The sequence below is a fragment of the Trachymyrmex septentrionalis genome, unplaced genomic scaffold (assembly GCF_001594115.1).
Source record: "Trachymyrmex septentrionalis isolate Tsep2-gDNA-1 unplaced genomic scaffold, Tsep1.0 scaffold20, whole genome shotgun sequence".
Classification (NCBI taxonomy): Eukaryota; Metazoa; Arthropoda; class Insecta; order Hymenoptera; family Formicidae; genus Trachymyrmex; species Trachymyrmex septentrionalis.
In genome coordinates this window covers 2,660,589-2,680,952 of record NW_017305180.1, presented here as the reverse complement: position 1 = coordinate 2,680,952, position 20,364 = coordinate 2,660,589, and the positions used below count along the sequence as shown (strand labels likewise).

Genomic DNA, 20,364 nt, shown 5'->3' with positions numbered 1-20,364 from the left:
AAGCTTCGTAAAATTCATTCTGACAAAATTAGTTTTGCTTGATTGTTTATAAAAATTTCTTGAACCGAACTACTTGTTATTAGGCCTTCTATATTCGTATAAGTTTGTTTACAATTGAATATAGTTTTGTAATAGAAAATAATTCGTTTGTTTAAAAATTAAATTGTTAAAACAGATGTATCGTGTCGTTTTTAATAGAAATTTGTTTTATAAGAAATATGTTGTGTTGCTTTCTAATTGTAAGTAAAAAATTGAACATATTCATATGATAGTAAATGAGCTGTGGAATAGAATGCGAACTTCAATATAATACTACAAATTATGTTACGCGTGGTTGAAATGAAAAATAATACTCTGGTTTCCCGGCAAATAATTTAAACGGGAATGAGGACAGTTATACAGGCTACACTATGCATATGCTAAGACAGTTTCGTTCGCAGGTGCCTTCTCTAACTGACTCGTTTATCACTGTCTACGTATTAATCACTGTGACAGGATTGGTTTGTATTTTCATTGGACCGCAAGTTTGCATCACTGCATTATGACTACTGTCCGTAAATGTCATTCCATAAAACAGAACAATAATTGTCTCCTTTGTAATTCCGTACATCGTAAAGCGTAATTTACAGTTTTACTAATGCAACCATCAAAGTGTTTGCTAATCGGAATTCCAAGCTGTCTATAAATCGCTACCTATCTCTGACGTCATTTCCTGGGAACTTCGTCTGCGACATACTAATGACCGCATAATTGTGACCAAACGCGAGGTGGATACACCTGTCGACACATCGGTTGCCAGATTGGCTTCAAGATATGTGAATTTCTTTCAATTCCCGATTTAATAATTTATTTTTAGGCGTTCTGATCATAATTTATCAGCATTTTAATTCACTTTAATATATAGATCTTCTCTTTTTTTAATTTTATTTAAAAAATTTTAAATCCACGTTTTTAAAAAATTCTTTTTCCTCTACTAGTTATTTTCATAACTTCACAAATTTCTATTTCATAGATAGCTAATCCCTAGCTTGTTCTACGGATAGAAAGCAGTTCATGAGTCTGGCATATGTGAATCTGTAAGTGAATTAACATTATCAATTCTCATTTCTTGAAAGAAACACGTGGCCTGTATGAAAAGCCGTATCGCTAAGAGGGCGAGAATATTCCTGGCGAGGCTATGCACTACACAGTGAATACGAAACCAGCAATGAGACAAATCTAATCCTCTTTAGTGGCAAGAAGCCAGATTTAATGATTATTAATAATCAGTATTCATAGAGAAGCAAACGATTACGCTACTCGAGAAAAATGTTTTTAATTAAAACTCACATTTTGCAAACTTTCTCTTCCTCTGAATAGCTTTAGGTATAGCCTTAAAAAGTCACCATAAGAGATAATCTCGAGATACGTTTCGCGGATATTCCAGCAAGCTCTAAAGTGAATGTTCCAAATTAAAATCGGCTACCCGAGATAATGAGAATTTCTTAAAGAAATATTCTGTACTGATATGTGTACATTTTATATTTTCAGTGATTTTGAATTTATCTTATGTATTTTGATTTTTTTTAGTTAGCTAATATAAACTATTAATTTTAAAATAATTAAAAAACAAAAAATTCAAATTTGTCGATTTTTTATTCGAGTTTCAATCTTGAAAGTTATATGGCTAAATTTTTAATATACTCTATCTATACAGATAGTTTTATTAGATACGATTAAATCATATTTGATTATGCAATTTTTTTTTTAAATCGAAAGTAATATTCCTCGAACACAGTTAAGGATTATTTGACGACTTTATTGTCATTTTTGCAACATTTTTTATTTTGAAGTTCCATTCGGATGTAATAACTCAAGAGCTTCGACAAACGAAGTTTTAGTCTTAAAAATGAGCTCTAAAGAAAATCAAAGAGCACGTCCGGCGATGTGTAGCGTGCAGCAACTCGTTCTTTTGCCGCATTTCGGAAAGGCACATCGAAACGTCTTCCAACGCGAAATTCCAATGCTCCCTCGCTTGTCCGCATTTGCATGCATAATCCTAATCTCGTGTTGGTCTTTTTTTCCGGCCGTATAAGAGCGTTGGTTCATTCGCAACGTCTCGCGCTTCGGCGCATCGTGCAGCGAAAAAGGCGAAATCGAGTAAGGAACGACGGCGTGGAAGGTTGCTGGTTGCATATCGGAGCACGACGATCGATTTGAAATGCCTGGTTCGGAAATTCGTTGGAAAACTTATCACGTTTCGTAGGCTGCGATTTAATTGTACAAGTTGTGAATGGGCCCGTGAGATGCATAGAAGGAGATCGAATCGAACACAAGTGACCGCATTGGCCACCGATTGGCCACAAGCATTTCGTTTGTGGAAGTCAGACACCTGTTTGTATCGAATAAACGCTTCCTCGCGGATGCGAGTAAATTATCATTAACACTGACTAATTGTACGGAATGTAAACAAATTGCTTTTTATCAGCGAAGCAACATTATGTTAGCAATAATTCTCCGATGCTGACTTTAATAATGATAAAAATTATTTGATATAATCTATATCTATATGATTGATGATCTATTCTTATCACACATAAATATGTTATAAATTGCATTTTACTCAACACTAAGATTATCTTGTACAAACGATATAAATATAAAAAATTTATTCAGTTATTTTAAATTTTATGAACATTTTAGGTAAGATGAATTTAGAACTGAAAATTGAATACTGTATTAGTTTCTGTGGAAAATAAACTAATAGTAATTACATCAATATTATAACTTCTCACTCAACAATGTAAATGTAATATAACACATATTGTACATAATAATTACATAGTTAAATAGGAAATTGTAACATTGATGTAATATTACTGTTAGTTTGTATTCTCTCTGTGGATTGCTTTTTACATAGAAACGTGTTTAAATTACATGTATATATCATATCTTTCGAAAATTCTAACAATCGAACAATTGTGCAAACCATTTTGTGACAGCATGAAAAGCTGCATGATACTTGTAATTTATAATGACTTCTATAATATTATTGTGTTCGTTCACTATGCAGATCTTATAAAGCTCGATCGATAGACTATGCGCAATACTTTGATGCACGTATTCCGCGACGACGTGCTGCAGACATCCTAACGGAATATTCGGTGCGATGCAAACATTCCAGCAGGCGCGATCTGCATCTCATATCCGCCTGCATGATCCGACGTTGCGTCGTATCTAGTTTGCACGTGAATTACATTACAAATGCAGTTACAGAGACCAGTGGCTTCGTATCGCGCTCTTATTTTATTCCCACGTTAATAGCCTTAAATGTGATTACAATAAGCTCGACAGTATCCCGATGATACAGTAGGAGAAACATTAGGATTAGCTACCATATATATTGTTATAGCTATATTGTACAGATATTTCGCATATATATATATATGCGCGCGCGCGTGTGTGTGTGTGTGTGTGTGTATAAAACTCCTATGAAATTAGCACTCTATTTTCAGTCTCGATATAATTAATAAGATTCTGGTTCTAAGAATTCTAAAGCTACTGATACATTTTTAAAACGAATTCTATTGCAATTGACTGTGAAAAATAGAAATGCAAATTTACAATGGCTGTTTCATGTTTTTATCATACGAAAATTGACTTATTAATATTTAGAAATACGAAATTATGAATGACTTATTAATAATATTTAGAAATACGAAATTATGAATGACGGAATTAATTGATTTTATCTCAATTTTAACAAGTTGATTAACTTTATAAATATTTTTTTCTTTTCGTTTTTTATTTTTTTCTTATTTTTCTTTACTAATTGTTAAAAATTTTCTCCTACAATCTACTTGATCAATCATTTGTATAAACTTTTCTTTTCTGTCAAAATCTTTCACACATATTATTTTTATATATGAATTAAATTGACGATACCAAGACAGCGGCTTGCCTCTTTATTTTGTATTTGATCACGACTCCACCCTTGATCGACCTCGAAATATTCGTAACGCTGACTTTCGCACACTGATAATATCCATCCCTCTTGGTAGCAATGGGCGAAAAATTTCGGTCCGTTTAGAAGGAAAAGGGAAGGGCATAAACCAGCACCTTCGGTATTTAATAAACATTCCGCGAAAGCCGCAGTTTCGCTGGAACGCAGGAGGGGTGAGGAAGAGAAGAGAATTTGTCTTTCGTTCCCCTCCCCTCCCCAGCTGGTTGCCTTTTTACACCGTATTTCCCCCGCGAAGGGAAAGGGCTTAAAATTTTCATTCGATTTCCGCGGGAAATCCGATCCGTCGTTGGCAACCGCGGGTATCCGGTCGCTAGGGGCTGCGAAATTAATTAAATCGTTAACTGCGGACGAGTTTGCCGTAGTCTGGACCGATATATTCAGTGCTCTTCTCATCCTTTCTGCTCTTCCCCGCGGCACGGATCAACCTCTGAACAAACCTTGATCCTCTGGTCTCAGTATATTTTTTTTGTTATTTTTCGGACGTTTCGGTCAGACACAACCCCTTAAATACGTCTCGTTAAACGCAAAGAGGATCATTGTCACAGGAAGTTTTTATCCGGATAGATTGAATTGATATAGGAATCACATTTTTCAAGCAAAAGGCTTTGTTTTAGGATTTACAATTGCTCGAAAACTGGTATCGCCGTGTCAGTATCACTTCTATAAAATACCGTAAAAATGATCGAAAATAATTGGCATGTAAAGCTATAACGTTATAACTTTTATTAATGAAAAAGTTTGTTATAAAAAACTAATATATTAAACTGATAATATTATCATTATTTAAATGTAATAATAAATTTCACAAAGCAAGATATTTTATATTATCGTATAATTTATTATTACATTCTTTATTATAAATATAAATATTGTTATTCTTATTAATATTGTTTAAATGTAATAATGGATTTCAAAGCAGTACATTTTATATTATTAATATCTCTTATATTTCATTGTACAGTAAGCATTACAAAATGTAGTCATGGCGTTATTTGTCAGCATTATGGGCCGTAATTATTTGCACATAAAGCGTATTGGTGATTGCCGGAAATACGATCATACGCAATTGTACCGTGAATTTGATATCAACTTCTATGGATACATTCCACGCACTATAAATCGATGTATTCTCGATTTCAATTCGCTCTAGTATGGCTACGCATAGCTTGAAACGCAGCATCGAGTTCCTTTGATATCGCGCGAATTGGATAGCAACATTTGACAGGGAGCCACAATTTTCACATATTAATACTCGTCATGTTTAGCCCTCTTGTTGGCCGGCGAATTTGCATAGTTCGATATTAATATTAATACATTAGTCCACGTTATTAGGGCACTGAAATATTAATTAATATGATGCGAGTTACTGTTGCATATCTAATACACGCAGCATTTATGCAAAAGTGAATACTCAGGAATGATAATACAAAGCCAGGTTTAATCTTTGCAACAAAAAAATTCACATATGCTATAGATTGCACAAAACAAAACGTTATTATCACATGGATTTTATAATTAATTCCTAAAACTTATTCGGATATATGTATACATATAAAATTATTAATTAAAGCATACAACTTCATTAATTTAGTTTTGAGAATCAAACTTTTTAATAACAAGATAAAAAAAATTTGTATCCTGCATCACCTGAGTTTAAAAATAAAAAAAAAACTTGCATTGTGTATAATACGTCGTAATTTCTACGCAAAATTTTGTTATTCCGATTTTTTAAATGTACATCACGTTCTCGCAGAATAAGCGGTGCATTAACACCGAGAAGATCCATAAGAGAATTGAATACGCATGACAGAGATGAGAGAAGCGAAGATAGACTCGAGAGATATATTCGAGTATTTTGCCTAGCCTATCCCCCGCGATGCCGAATTTACATAAGCGGCTTTTCTCTAGGTGAAGCTTTTCTGCCGGTCCTAAACAAATATTGACCAGGTCGCCTCTGCTAGCGGTCTGTACCGTCGTCAAATGACCCATAGCTAGCCACTGTCCGCATTATCCGTAAACGCTTATTAAACGGTGGGCGAGATGGGAAATCATGATGTCACTTGTGACCTCGGCTCGAGATGATGTGAGTCAAAGTTTAAGAACGTTATATCGAATAAAACACTCGGTTTTTTTTTCAATTAATCGATGGTGCTACTCATAGCCAAGAATATTAGATGGTAATTGTTAACCTTTAATCTACAGAATATTATTTTTTCCTTCATTCATGACATAGAATATGTCACGAATGATAATAATTGGTCACGAATGTCATTTATAAAAATTTTAATGAGTTCGCTAACAAGTTTAAATAACCAGAACTTATATAAAGAATAGGAAAATAGTTAGTTTTACGTAAGGCTTGGTAAAAGAATTTTTTTCATGTTTATTCTAATTCTTTTGATGTTATGCAAACTCTATTACCATAATGGCATATGTAAAGTGCTGATGCTACTTGTGAAATAATCAATAATGATCCTGACTGTTATAATCATGATAAACATAAAAAATAGAAAGAAGAAATAGAGAAGATTATATCTTTGAATTGTCTTCGATAAAATTTAAATATGTGTATGTATATATATATATACATATATATATATACATATATATACATATACATATTAAATATTTTAATTAACTGATATTTTTCTATAATTATATGTATATATATATATATATATATATATATATACATATAATTATAGAAAAATATCAGTTAATTGAACTATCTAGTTATAAGAAGCGCAATAAGAATGAGTAATGCACTTAATTTATCCACTACGTAATTCTTCAGTAATAGTATTCTGTAATAGTATACGTTCTGTTAATGACAATTGACTATAGTTATGTTTGTTAATCATTCGACTGTATGATTACTCAGCCAGACATTTTCTCACTAACTAATTAAGTATACAATCATATCAAGGATGAATAATCACATATTATCTTTAAGGCGATTATCTTCCGGGTGCTATTTTTGAATTATTAAAATCGCACATATTACTAATGAAATACATCTGTTCACTTTTCATGATGATTCTATGGTGACGCGATACTGCAAACAATTGCTAATGGAAGTTATGTTTTATCATTACAGAGCGCAAACTGTTCGTTGGGATGCTATCGAAAAAATTCACAGAAAACGATGTTAGGAACATGTTTAGCGCTTACGGAATGATCGAGGAATGCTCGGTGCTGAGGGACAGCACCGGGAAAAGTAAAGCCTGTGCCTTCGTTACCTTCGCTAGTAAGCAATACGCAATCAATGCCATCAAAGCTCTGCATCATTCTCAGACAATGGAGGTGAGTATAATTATAAACGAAGGAGACATTTTATATAATATTTTTAGATACAACTCTATACTTGAAAATTAAATAAAAATTTGATCCTAGTTATTAATCTTAAAATGATTGGAGTTATTAATTTTGTAATTAATTAATATTTCTAATTTTTATGAATAAAAGTTATGGATTTTATATAATTAATGTAATTTAATCTATATATATCAAAGTATTGAAGTTAATCTTGATGTCAGAAATTTCTAAGTTTTGCGCGTAAAGCATGGTAACTAGTGTTCAAATTATTAGATAGTTTACTACAACTTTAACAGCTTTACTGTAACATCTTGATTAATAATCACAATAACGTCATCTAATATTCTATCTCTTATAATAAGTTGAGAATACAGTGGCAACTTTTCATACAGGGATGATACAGCTTTTATAAGAATATGACAGGTTTTATTCATTTATTTACTTCTTTAGTCGCGTTTAGTACCGTTTATTAATCTATCACACACACACACACACACACACACACACACACATTTAATGATAATTTCATCTCTTATTCTTCCACCATTGACTTTTTTGCATCTACGTTTTCTACAATTAACTAAAAGATAATAATGAAAACTTCTTCGAAAAGTTGATTGTGAAAATAATAAGCAATCCAATGAGGACATGCAATCTGCTCTCATATTTATGTTGCAAGAAAGAACTGGGTTGTGAGGACTCCGATCTTTTAAGCGGAGAAAACAGTGTCGGGAAGACTGGGGGGCAGATGACGACACAAAGCGGGTCACATACAAAGTCTTCGTAGATCGTTTCTTTTCATGGCAATTCAACCGAGTCGTCAGATGTATTGGCTAGATGCCATTGTCACTCGACGAAACATCCATGTGTGCATCTACAATCCGACTAGTCACTTCAGTGAAATATACCGATTTAACTCGGAGTAACTAAAACCAAGCGAGAGAGTAAAGACGACTGAACTGGTCGACACCTTAGCGATTCAAAGCTCGCCAAGCTTTTCTATTTCCCCTTCTTTCATTGCTCCATACTACTACTACAGCTATCGTAAGCTTTCGCAAACGCTAGAGAGAGAGAGAGAGAGAGAGAGAGAGAGAGAGAGAGAGAGACAGAGATTTGGACAGATAAATTACCGAATCTCCTTAGGGCATCGCTCAAAAACCATAAAACAATATTGTCAATGTTATATTGCGATATTATTTATTTATATGTTAAAAATATAATAATTAAATTATATGTTAAGAAAAATATTCTATCCCGTTCCTTTTGCTATAGTCTCTACAACAATTTTTACAAGGAAACAATGAATTCTATTGAGTTGCGATTTCTCAAAATTTATAAATATTTTCTTTAGGTATAACTGATACTTTCTTAAATATTATATTTGATTTTCACTATATTATTTAATTCATTTTCCACATAAATATGTTAACATATTTTTTCTATGAATATTATATTTTTGCGCTATAGATTATGATATATAACATTTTTTTTTTAAGTGAAAGATAAAGTTTTTCGGTTTATCTGTTTATATAATATCAAATAATTCTAATTAATATCAATATATTTCCTTTAACGCGGCCTTGCAATATTCAATTGTTAAATATATAATTGTTTCATTAATCTAAGAATTAATAGAAGAAAAGATTAATATATTTGTTTCATTAATATAAGAAATACTCATTTAAATACTTAACAACTTCATTAATCACTTCACGAGATATATTTAGCGACGATACGCCTTTGCAATGTACTATTTCGTTGGTAAATGCGAGTGTGCCAAGACATGCGGGCACGAAGGCAATTCCACTTTAATATCACGAATATTTCCGGCTGCAGGTTCTTCGAACTTGCTCATTCGTCACTACCGGCACAACCGGCACGCCGATTTCGCGTCTCCAATTGCAGGCGCATTGTACATGGTGCATCGACCTCGCGATTCGTGTGTATATCGTCTCGCGTACCATCGAATGAGTTTCTCTTTCCACTAATGTAATACTCGATCGCTGGCAAATCCCGTTCTCACGCCAATGGTGAACTTGGACTTGAACCAATAATGTACACCGGATTCAGGTGTAAAAAACGATGCTCGGTACGAAATACGGCTAATGTTCTGAGCTAACGAAAGGAATGTCAAATTATAGCAAAAGCTTGTTCAAAAATTTGGATTGACAGAAAACAAGGCATTATCGCTAAAATATTAATACAGTTTTGAGATATGAATATTGCTTAGAGTTTTAACAGAAATTAAATGAGAAAAATAATTATTTATTAATTTTTATTCAAATCGTAATCATTTTATCAATCATATTATTGGAGCTTTGAAATATTTAATTGCTATTATGACCCCACGGCAAGATTTATAAATTTCCTAATTCTTTTAAGATTGAATTGATAATAACACAAAATTTCAAAAATTTTTTTATAGATCATGGTATAGATTATTCAATGAAAAACGTTTTTAAAACAATCACAGTCTATTAAACAATTCTACATAGTTTAAATACTTGTTACTGTGTGCATACGTTATATTTTTTGTTCATAATTTTTGTTCAATTTATAATTGTGACATTAATCAACGTTGTTTATATTTCTTATATTGTTTACGCAGCATTAACGCATTACGTAATTTTCAGGGTTGTTCGTCACCATTAGTCGTAAAATTCGCCGATACGCAAAAGGAAAAGGACCAGAAGAGGATGCAGCAACTTCAGTCGAATCTCTGGAACATCGCGGGAGTCAACATCACACCGCATTACCTAGCCGTACGTGTACTTAATATTTTATAATAAAAGCTCTTTGGCTGATATCAAAGATTCCATTTGCATCGAGAACGATAACTCTTCACGAGGCACTATCGTTTGAGCGTCTTACATTCGTATGCATTATCTATCCTTTGTGACTTTCTACATAGCAATCTCAATTTTGTTATGCAAAATATATTTAAAAGAAGAACTCAGACGTTTTTTTGAGGAACATGATCTGTATTCTTCGAACATGTATAGTGGCTACACCAAAGCTTTGTTCCTATTGAACGTTTTATGAGATTTGCATAAAGCTCTACAAGCGTATCCTTTGGCAAATTTGCGGTCAATCCTTTCTTAGTAGAAATTTGATAAAAAGCTTGATTAAAAGTTTAATGATATTTAAATTCTAGAAATAAAAGTTTTTGTACTAATTATATTTAAATAAATTAATGGCTTTTATGGTAGAATTAAAATGGGATATTCTCAAATAATTTATAAAAATTTTGAAATAGATACGATGAATTTATGAGATATAACAGCGACTGTGATTAATGATTATTATTCACGTTTGTACTCATAGAATGATGCGCACACTTTGGCGCCTGCATCGTTGCAACTTCTGCAACAGTTGCAAGCGACGACGAGTGCCGCGACTCCGGTCGCCGCGAACACGGGAGCGGCTAATGCACTGTCGAATGTACAACATCAGTTATTGTTACAACAACACCTTGGCCTTGGTGCGGCAACACCTGCGCACGCAGCACCCCCTGCTGTACCCAGTCCAGCAGAAATCAACCCTGCGAATTTGCAAAGTTTAGCCACCCTCGCGTCTCTGAGCAACACTGCTGGTGAGTATGGTTAGTGTCGATTTTTTATTTTTTATTTTCGCTTATTTGCGCTTATTTGATTTCCAATTTTTATTGACGATTTAAATAAGATTAGTAGAAATCCAATCTCTCTTGAAATGAGATTAAATATTTTCAACATAATGATGTTCAAAATATAAATTATTGAAATTATTATCCATCGTATTAACGTTATTCCAACGATCATTAAAAACTTTTATCGAATTATGGATAAATGTTAGTGTATATGTATTGTACGTATATAAATATATTGAAATCGATAAATAGTTCTCTATTTATCAATCTCTATTGTCTTGCGCTAATTTATGTGAGTATTTATGTAATGACAGATTTACATGTTCTTTTACTTTTTTATTTTAAGATTGCAAGAAAATTCTATGAAACATTATATTATGATATAATAATAATTTAAGAAAGTTGATAACATTTTTTTATTTTGTTCTTTTTATGTGTATTATTGACGTTTTTTATTTATATATTTTGCACGAATATGGATTTTTATGATTAATAAAAGAGATTTTCGATTATATCATATAATATTTTTAAAAGTATCTCCAGTTAGATAAGTTTAAAGATTGCACACGTCAGTCATACTAGATACAGTCGTTAATGCATTTACATTTATATCACACATTACGTCAATTCTTTCACATTTCTAATATTAGTATGACTGACGTGTGCAATCTTTAAACTTATCCCTTTTAATATATAAGTTTAACTTCATCGCGTCACCTTTTGACCCTACTCTATACTAATGTTCCGATACTTATAGAAAATCTATTTTCGTGAACAAGTTAAAAACGTAAATCTTGAGCGCGGATAAATTTAAATATATAATTCCTCTTGGGAGATAATTTATTTTGCTCAAAAATATTGCGCACCATCAAATTTCGATGTAAAATATCATAGAATATGATCGATTCGCTTGGGCTATCAAAATGGAACTTTATCCGTTTCTTCACTAAAATTACTCGTCCGCGCCAGTCATATCAGTGTCAGAATAAATTATATTATTTCACGCTCATATTCTCCAACTTCCACCGCGTATGATCGCGTCCCATGGGTCATATCTTTTCGAAAGTTATAACGAAACGTTCTGCACCAGTTTACTATGGCAATAATAAAAATAAAAATTCTTCGTTTAATGGGATCGGGAAAGATGCCACACAGGTTGATATATACAATACATACCCCAATACTAGTCTATCATTAACTTTACTGTAACACATATATTTATTAGTTATTGCTGAACATACGGTCATTTGATGACATTTGAGTGTCGCACGCAATGAGTTCACGTATACACAAACTAAACACATAGAGTGACGTATAATTTACTTTCAAAATACATGAAGAGAGAATTTAAAGCATGAATTAAATAAATGAAATATTCAAGACGCTTGTACTTAACATATTAATATTAATGTTTTAATTGCCAAAAAAAATTCATTAAAAGAATTAAAATTGTTTTATGTGCTCTTGAATTATTTCAAATTAGAAAAAATTTGGTTTTTTATTGCCAAAAAAAATCCATTAGAAAAATTTAAACTGTTTTATGTGCTGTTAAATTATTTTAAATTAGGTAAAAAAAAATTTAATTTAACCTCTTTTTACGAATTATTAAATAGTACGCTATATTCATCATCGCGGTATATAAATCTAGAGTAATTGAGGATTTCTACAATAGTTCTGATATATTATGTTGCAGCAAATGCGGGTGTGTCGCCAATGAGTATGCAGAACCTTGTCACTCTGGCAGCTATGACCGGCGGAAACGGCAATCTCCAGGTGTCGCCAAACAGTGAGTAGAGAATTTTGCGAGACGCATAATCGCAGAACACATTATCGTACATTAATGTACAGCTGTAGGTTCCGTGCGGAACTGTCCGATGCTTCGAATTATATGCATAACTTCGGACCACATTATATTGTCCTTCTACCAATTGTACAAAACACCTGTATGCTTATGCGTCACGTATGTTACTTGCGGTAGACGGTAAATCCGCTTGAGCGTAGTTGGAGTTTAATGATTGCATGCGTTGTTAAAGTTCCAGACGAACGGGTGAACTGTCCACGCTTTTGTAGGTATGCATGGTAAAGCGGCCGAAGTCGTGTCGTGATTATAATGGTAGTAATAACGCAACTGCGTGTCTATATGTATCTTTGCAAATTGCATTAACTTGCCTTTAATTATAACGACGGTACTATAAAAGCAAAGTTTCAGAAATATACCTACAATTAAACAGTAAACATTTTGTTCTAGAAATCAATCAAGAGAAAAAAATATTTCATGAGAGAAAAAAATATTCTATGAATGAACATCTAATCTCAATTTCACATTTACAAGTCGCATTATATTTAAAAAAATAGGAAATTTCGAAATAATATTTAGCAAATTTGATTAATTAATTAAACAATGGTTCAATTAGTATTTTAATATGACATTTCAATGATATTATCGGAATTATCTTGTTATGTTATAAATATCATTTTAGTATCAATAACATCAATACTATCAGTAAGTGAATATAATATTTCGATTGTCTTATTCTAAAATATATCGTTTATATTTGTTGATTATTTCAAAGAAAACACTATACATACATTAGGTTTAATCATTAATTAAAAATAAACAATTAAAATTTACGAACCTGATTAATATGAGCACATTTTGTTGAAAAAGTCAAGTAATTAAATTATTTATAAAATTAAACAATATAAAAATATTTAACTTGTATCTATATTTTTTAATAAATATATAAGTAAATTTAAAATTTAAATTTATACAAGAACTTGTTATATATTAAAAGTTATTAATTAAGTAAGTCTATTTTTACATTATATTCTAAAAATATCCAAATTTGGCTGTTTTTTCATTTATTAAGTAAATTCAATGATTAAATTTAAATTAAGAAAGAATTAATTATTTTTTGTGATTTAAATATGATAATTAAATTGACCAAGATAGGATATTAATTATATCATTACATTGTGTATATATTGAATTGCATAAATGTAGAAAGCCAGGTAAGATGTACGTTTCCATAATTAATTGCGTAATTACCTCTCACCTATATCAAGAAAACACACCTTCATTATTTTGCATGTTTTTTGTATGATTTATGTAAAGTCAACAACAAAGTAAGTCATGTATGCAAGTTGCTTCATTGCGTTTCATCACTCATAAAGAGGGTGTTATTTATACAGGAATGAGTTTTTCAAATAGTTATAATGAACAGTCCAGTCGACAGAAATAGTAAATCTTAATATTGCAAAATGAGAGATCAGAAATGTGCTTACATGTATTTTTTTGCATTTCTTTCAATAATTAATTTTATATTTAACTATGCATGTGTGTGTGTGTGTGTGTGTGTGTGTGTGTGTGTGTGTGTGTGTGTGTGTGTGTGTGTGTGTGTATAGTATAATATATAGTCAAAAAATCGTCTATAAGATCTTTTAATTAATAAAATAAACTGACATTTAATTATTTATTAATCAGACATTAAATTATAAAATAAATATGGAAAATACTAAAAAATATTATTGTTAAAAAATTATTAAACCTTACTGCGTTTTCTAAATTATAAATGTCAATTTTATCACAATTTATTGCAACCATTGTACAAAAAATTTTATAAGTTTATTTTATCTAGTGAAATATTCAAATAATAAATAATAAATAATAATAAATTGCTTATGTAATATATAATATTACACTATAGTAGCAAAAGATAAAGACTATAAATATTTTTTTGCAGACGTAACCAACTCACCTTGCAATTTGATTCATCATATTAATTTGATACAAATAAAGCCGTTGACTGTACAAATTGTTTAATGGCAATTAAAAATATATCAACCATCATCGGAAAAATTCTGCTTCGGAGTGTTTCTCGTGATCATATCGTATACATATTATCGACTCTGCTTTTGCTAATATCGCGGACGTGTTTTGTGTTTCAGCATTAAGCGGTCTGGCGAATTCGACAGCAGGTATGTCGCTATGTACGTGTCGTATTGCCTGGTACAGTATTAACAATTACTAAATTAATTTCGATCACGCAAAAGGGGCCCTAATCCTGTTGATGGTCTGATTTTCCATTTCGCTTATTTAATAGTGTACGTGCACATGCGCGCATGTGTACGTACTTACACTTTCCCTCCCTTTCATTTCTCAAATTTCCTCATATTCTCTATTTCTATCTTCATATCAATTTTCACGATAGATGTAAACTCGTATGATTATGATTCTCTTGTGTGATTATAACGTAATTTAAAGGTTATTCCGAGTTCGAAATATCGAAGCATCGATAAAATTATTCTCTAAATTCATCAGAGTGAAATTTCATTCTAAAGAGTGAAAATTGAACCAATCTTTAAAAAAAGTAGCTTAATTTTAAGAGTGAGATTTCACTCTTTGGAGTGATATTCACTCTAAAATTTGAAGACTATAATTAACAGCTAATTACGATAAAGAACTAGATACATAAAAAATTTTCAGATATTAAAAACCGAATATACGTATATATTTTTAATAATCAATTTTTCTGTTAAAAATTTTTAAATAGTTTTTTATTTGTTACTAATGATTTCTTTCTCTAGAGCTTATCATAAAATCTTAAATTTTTATTATGTTTTTTATTTTGTAAAATATTTAATAAATATAATTGAATTAACGTATACAATTATTGAAAAATTAAAATCGCAGTATACAGTATGTCATATTTTAATCTATTATATCTTTTATTTTTGCATGATAAATTAGGTCTAATAAAAAATATTCCAACAGAAGTTGTATGGTTTGAGGGGATACATAATGATAAAATTGATTTTTGGAATAATCGATTTAGCATAATTATATGAAAGTCATAGTTACTTTTTACAATAAAATTGTATGATTTTTTTTACATAATGATTTCTCTAATTACTCTGCATATTAAGATAGAGATATAAAAAAATTAATACTTTACAAAATATTTTATATTTTATTCTGGCACATTTTTATGAAATATAAAATATCCTATTATTAATTTTTTGATCATTAATCGTATTTATATATTCTAGAAAATTTTATTTTATGCATAAGAATTTTATATACTGTATAATATATAAGAACTTCTGTATATCTATATAATTACTATCACTCTATGCCCTATGATTAAAACTTATACAAAACTAATTGTATCACCTGAATATAATCTACTGAATACTATTTTAATAAAATAAAATATTATTTCGTAACTCTCTCCCTTCCTCTAGTTGCATATTACAAATTACATATTCTTTTAGAAGCAATTATGTTTTTTTTTATCAATTAATTTATCTAATTATTATATACATAAAAATATTAAGATACAATTATTAAAAAATTAATAGTTTACGAAATATTTTATATTTTCAAAATATGCCAGAATAAATTAAAAAATATACAGGGTGTCTCGTAAGATGAGTCGGGGCCACATTGGAGGTGGAGAATGGATCAAAGGGAACAAAAAATTCTTATACCATTTTGAGATACTTGCTATAGTTTTCGAATTAGAAAAGGAAACGTCTAAGCCAATATACGGTTAAGCTGCGCCGATTCGTAGGACGGCCCACACTCGAGCTGCAGCGGCGGCGGTGCGTAGGGAGGGGAAAGAAGCGCTCATTGCCTGGCATGATGGTCCTATGTGTTTCGCTTCTTTCCCCTCCTTACGTACCGCCGGCGCTGTCGCTCGAGTGTGGGCCGTCCTACGAATTCGCGCGGCGCGGCTTAACTGTATATTGGCTTAGACGTTTCCTTTTCTAATTCGAAAACTATAGCAAGTATCTCAAAATGGTATAAGAATTTTTTGTTCCCTTTGATCCATTCTTCCAATGTGGCCCCGACCCATCTTACGAGATACCCTGTATATCTTGTTAACTATTAATTCTTTAATATCTCTACTTTAATATACTTTTATACGTAGAACAATTATTGGAATATTATGATATGTAAACAAATCATACAATTCCATTTTAAAAAATGAGTATCCATGAAAATCGAGTTCTTTGAAAATTAATTTTATTATTTGTGCTTTGTGAAGCTACACATCTTCTGAACATATTTTTAATTCAATCTTATCCTATAAAAAGAAAAGGAATGATAAATTAAAGTTGGACACCTGTATAGTAGTATTACATATAACATAGAAATTTACATAAGAGCATATTGTATAATATTTTTGCAAAGAAATTGATATTTGCTGTTTAACTCTCAAGTTTGTATTTATGCTATTATGTAAATTTGTGTATAATATAATCTTAATTGCAGGCAGAAATATTCTATTATTTTTATATCACATTAAATATGTCATAACAAATTATATTATAATTACATATTTTACGTTTCTTTATTTTCTTTTATGTGAATGTACATCTCAATTTTAACGTTGCGTATTTTTTTTTCGTGCGTAGCTGCTCTTCTGGGAAAAACAGGAAATACAGGTGAGATACTCATAGGAAGAGAAATTGTTTGGCTGATTCGCATTCTTTATCGTATATCGCAACATTATATATCTTCCTTTCGAATTCCTTTTTCATCGTTTTCCCTTTCTATTTCATTTATATATTTTTAATATTGTTTTCTGTATATTATGATGCAATATTGATAATTATTGTTGGCTGTAGATTTCATTAACGTTCGAACCTCTCCTGCTTCAAACAATATTATATTTTGAATTTTGTACACATCATAGTGTGATAGTGTTCGTATATGAATTATAAAAGTCTAAAAAAATTTTTTAATGTATGAGGAATTTTGTGTGTATATATATATCCGTTTATTTATGGCATTAAAATAGATTCATATAATTGAAAATTATAGATTTTTATGACCAAAATGCTTGCAAATGAAACAAGATGGTAAATTCTTATTTTTAATTGTGAATTTTACTTTAAAATTTAATTTAAATACAAATTAGAAGATATTGTATGACAAATATTTTTAAAAATAATAAGGAAATAGCGTTTAAAGTCGCAAAAGCAAATTGTAATGAACGTCAAATTATTGAATTTTGTAAGCTGAAAAATCGTACAACGATAGTTCTATGACATCCTGTACATATGTATATATTTCTACGAATATGAATAACCGATCAATTAGTAACTGATTGGTACTGCACATTGAATTGTAAAAATATTCACACATTGATTTAATACATTAATTGGGACTTTGTCAGTGTGTTTTTAGGAACGTACAGATTTTTATTCTCTATCGTTAATTGTAGTTTTAACAATATGTATATATGATCTAAATTATTGTGTGTGTATATTTGAGATGCATTGGGAATATAGGATTCTTGCACAAACGCTTATTGCAATTAATGGGTGCACGATTTTCCATAATAAGAATTTAATCGATAACAATACCTGTGCATAATAAAAAAGAAGAGCAGAACTTTTTTATAAAACGCTTATCGCAATTAACCCGGGTATAGTAGCGCGTGATTTTTTTATATATTATCGTGCATGAAATATATATTATCATATGTGTATTATACTTTTAAATTATATTTAAATCATTAATATCTTATTACGTAGCGAATTTTTATCTCAATATCGAAAAAGTATGACACTCTTGTGTTCTCTAAAATTTAAACTATTAAAATACTAATTAAGTTTTTATCAAACGAAGTATTTTATATGTGTCATACTGAAACGTTTGTAAATTTATTCATTCATGCATATTTTAAAGAGTATTCGCAAAAATAGCTTGTTTTTGGTCCTGCAATTTTGGAAATGAATTATGTGTCAAATAATACTCTATGATGAGATATAAATCACAAAAAAATTTTAAGTTAAAGCTAAAATTGATTTAAGAGGATTTTTATGGGACTGACATAAAAATTCATGCTTCAAAGTATATAGGCTAATGCTTTAATAAACTTTGACCCCTCTTATCTCTTAAACCAATTCTAGTCTCAACTTGAAATTTTTTTGTAATTGATATCTCATCATAAGATATTTGATACACAATTCAGTTTTAAAATAGCAAGGAAAAGAAAGGATAAAAATCCACCGAGCGGTCACTATTTATAATTCTTTTTGTATATTTCCTGTTTTTAAAAATAACTTTGAAAATATGAATATATTTATTCACTATTTAAACAATTTAATAAATTAAGACTCAAATAAAAGTATGACAAATTGTTATTACAAGTTTCGTTATTGTATTAATTTTAAATGTAATTATTTATAATTAAAATTTTTAATTTTTTTCTGTAAATTCAATTTTTTTAATTAATTAATATAATAGATAAAAAGAAAGATTATCATAAGGAGTATATCTTTAAATAAAATTGATCTTGTTTCTCTTAAATAAATTTTTTCATACAAATACCGAATAATAATACTTGATAGAATTAATATATTATATTGCACAAATACGTTGCTTTCTGCTATTAATAATAATAACAAACTCAGAACTGACGTTCTTGCGGTATCGCAGCACGTGAGAAGTGCCTTAGAAATAATTAGGCTTGCGTATCGAAATTTATAATTAAGAATACATAAAAAATAATATGTATTCATCTTCAAGGGTCGACCGGGGGCAGTCTTAGTCCTGTAACATCTCTCACGCTCAATTCCTTGACGGGAACGCCGTTAAACGGACTTCAGGATTCGCTGAGCAACGCCTATTCTAGTTTACAACAGTATGCAGGTAATTATTTGACTTATCAAGCAACTTTCAATGTACATAGAAAATCGTTAAGCGCAGTCCACACACTGCTTTTCTGCATCCGTGTGAACACGCAAAGGGTTACTTTCTAATAAGTAAACTATGCGCATTAAAGCTCTCATTGGAAAGACGACGGTGACCGTGGAAAAGAAAGAGTTGCATAGTGAGTAATAAGTAGATTGCCTAAATATATATTTCTGTGGATTGTCCTAAGTTTTAGTGTCAAGTATTTCATATGGTTGACTTTTGTATTAATGTGTTCGTATATCACGAAAAAGATACGAAATTATCATACAATATATTCAAGACAATCTGATTATAAAATACGATTATAATATTAAAATTTGAGAAAATATCAAAGAGAGAAAGAGAAAGAGATATTGAGGTAATAATTATCTTTTTAAATAAAAAAAATAGAAACTTTTTGCGTTTAATATTAATTTTCGCACATTTAATATCTGCACATTTAGCGTCAGTTCGGATTATATATTATAATTTTATACCTTTCCTATCGAACATTATGTAAAATCAATACGGATATGCGAGATTTTAAAACTGACCAATTAATTTGCGATTAAAGCAAATTAGGTGCTGGAAGTATCGGAATATGGAAGTGAACCAAATGAATGCTTGAAAGAAAAACAACCGATAGGTTCGCATGTGCCTATTGAAATATCCACGTATCCCAGCGCACAAGCTACACTCGTGAGAATTGAACAAGTGAAAATGTGTGCGTTA

General features: G+C 30.5%; 1 protein-coding gene across 16 annotated transcripts in view; it reads left to right on the top strand.

Annotated features, from left to right (window-relative positions):
- LOC108747753 (CUGBP Elav-like family member 2) overlaps nt 1-20,364 on the top strand; it is a 490,486-nt gene that overhangs the window by 465,166 nt on the left and 4,956 nt on the right. For 10 of the 16 annotated variants that reach the window (XM_018485468.1, XM_018485456.1, XM_018485454.1 and 7 more), the window contains 7 exons: nt 7,101-7,306; nt 9,952-10,080; nt 10,643-10,919; nt 12,637-12,729; nt 14,892-14,933; nt 17,364-17,393; nt 19,486-19,608. In XM_018485468.1, the coding sequence (XP_018340970.1) occupies nt 7,101-7,306; nt 9,952-10,080; nt 10,643-10,919; nt 12,637-12,729; nt 14,892-14,933; nt 17,364-17,393; nt 19,486-19,608 (900 nt within the window). The remainder of the gene's footprint in view (nt 1-7,100; nt 7,307-9,951; nt 10,081-10,642; nt 10,920-12,636; nt 12,730-14,891; nt 14,934-17,363; nt 17,394-19,485; nt 19,609-20,364) is intronic. The other 6 variants (XM_018485463.1, XM_018485461.1, XM_018485462.1 and 3 more) reach the window with 6 other exon arrangements.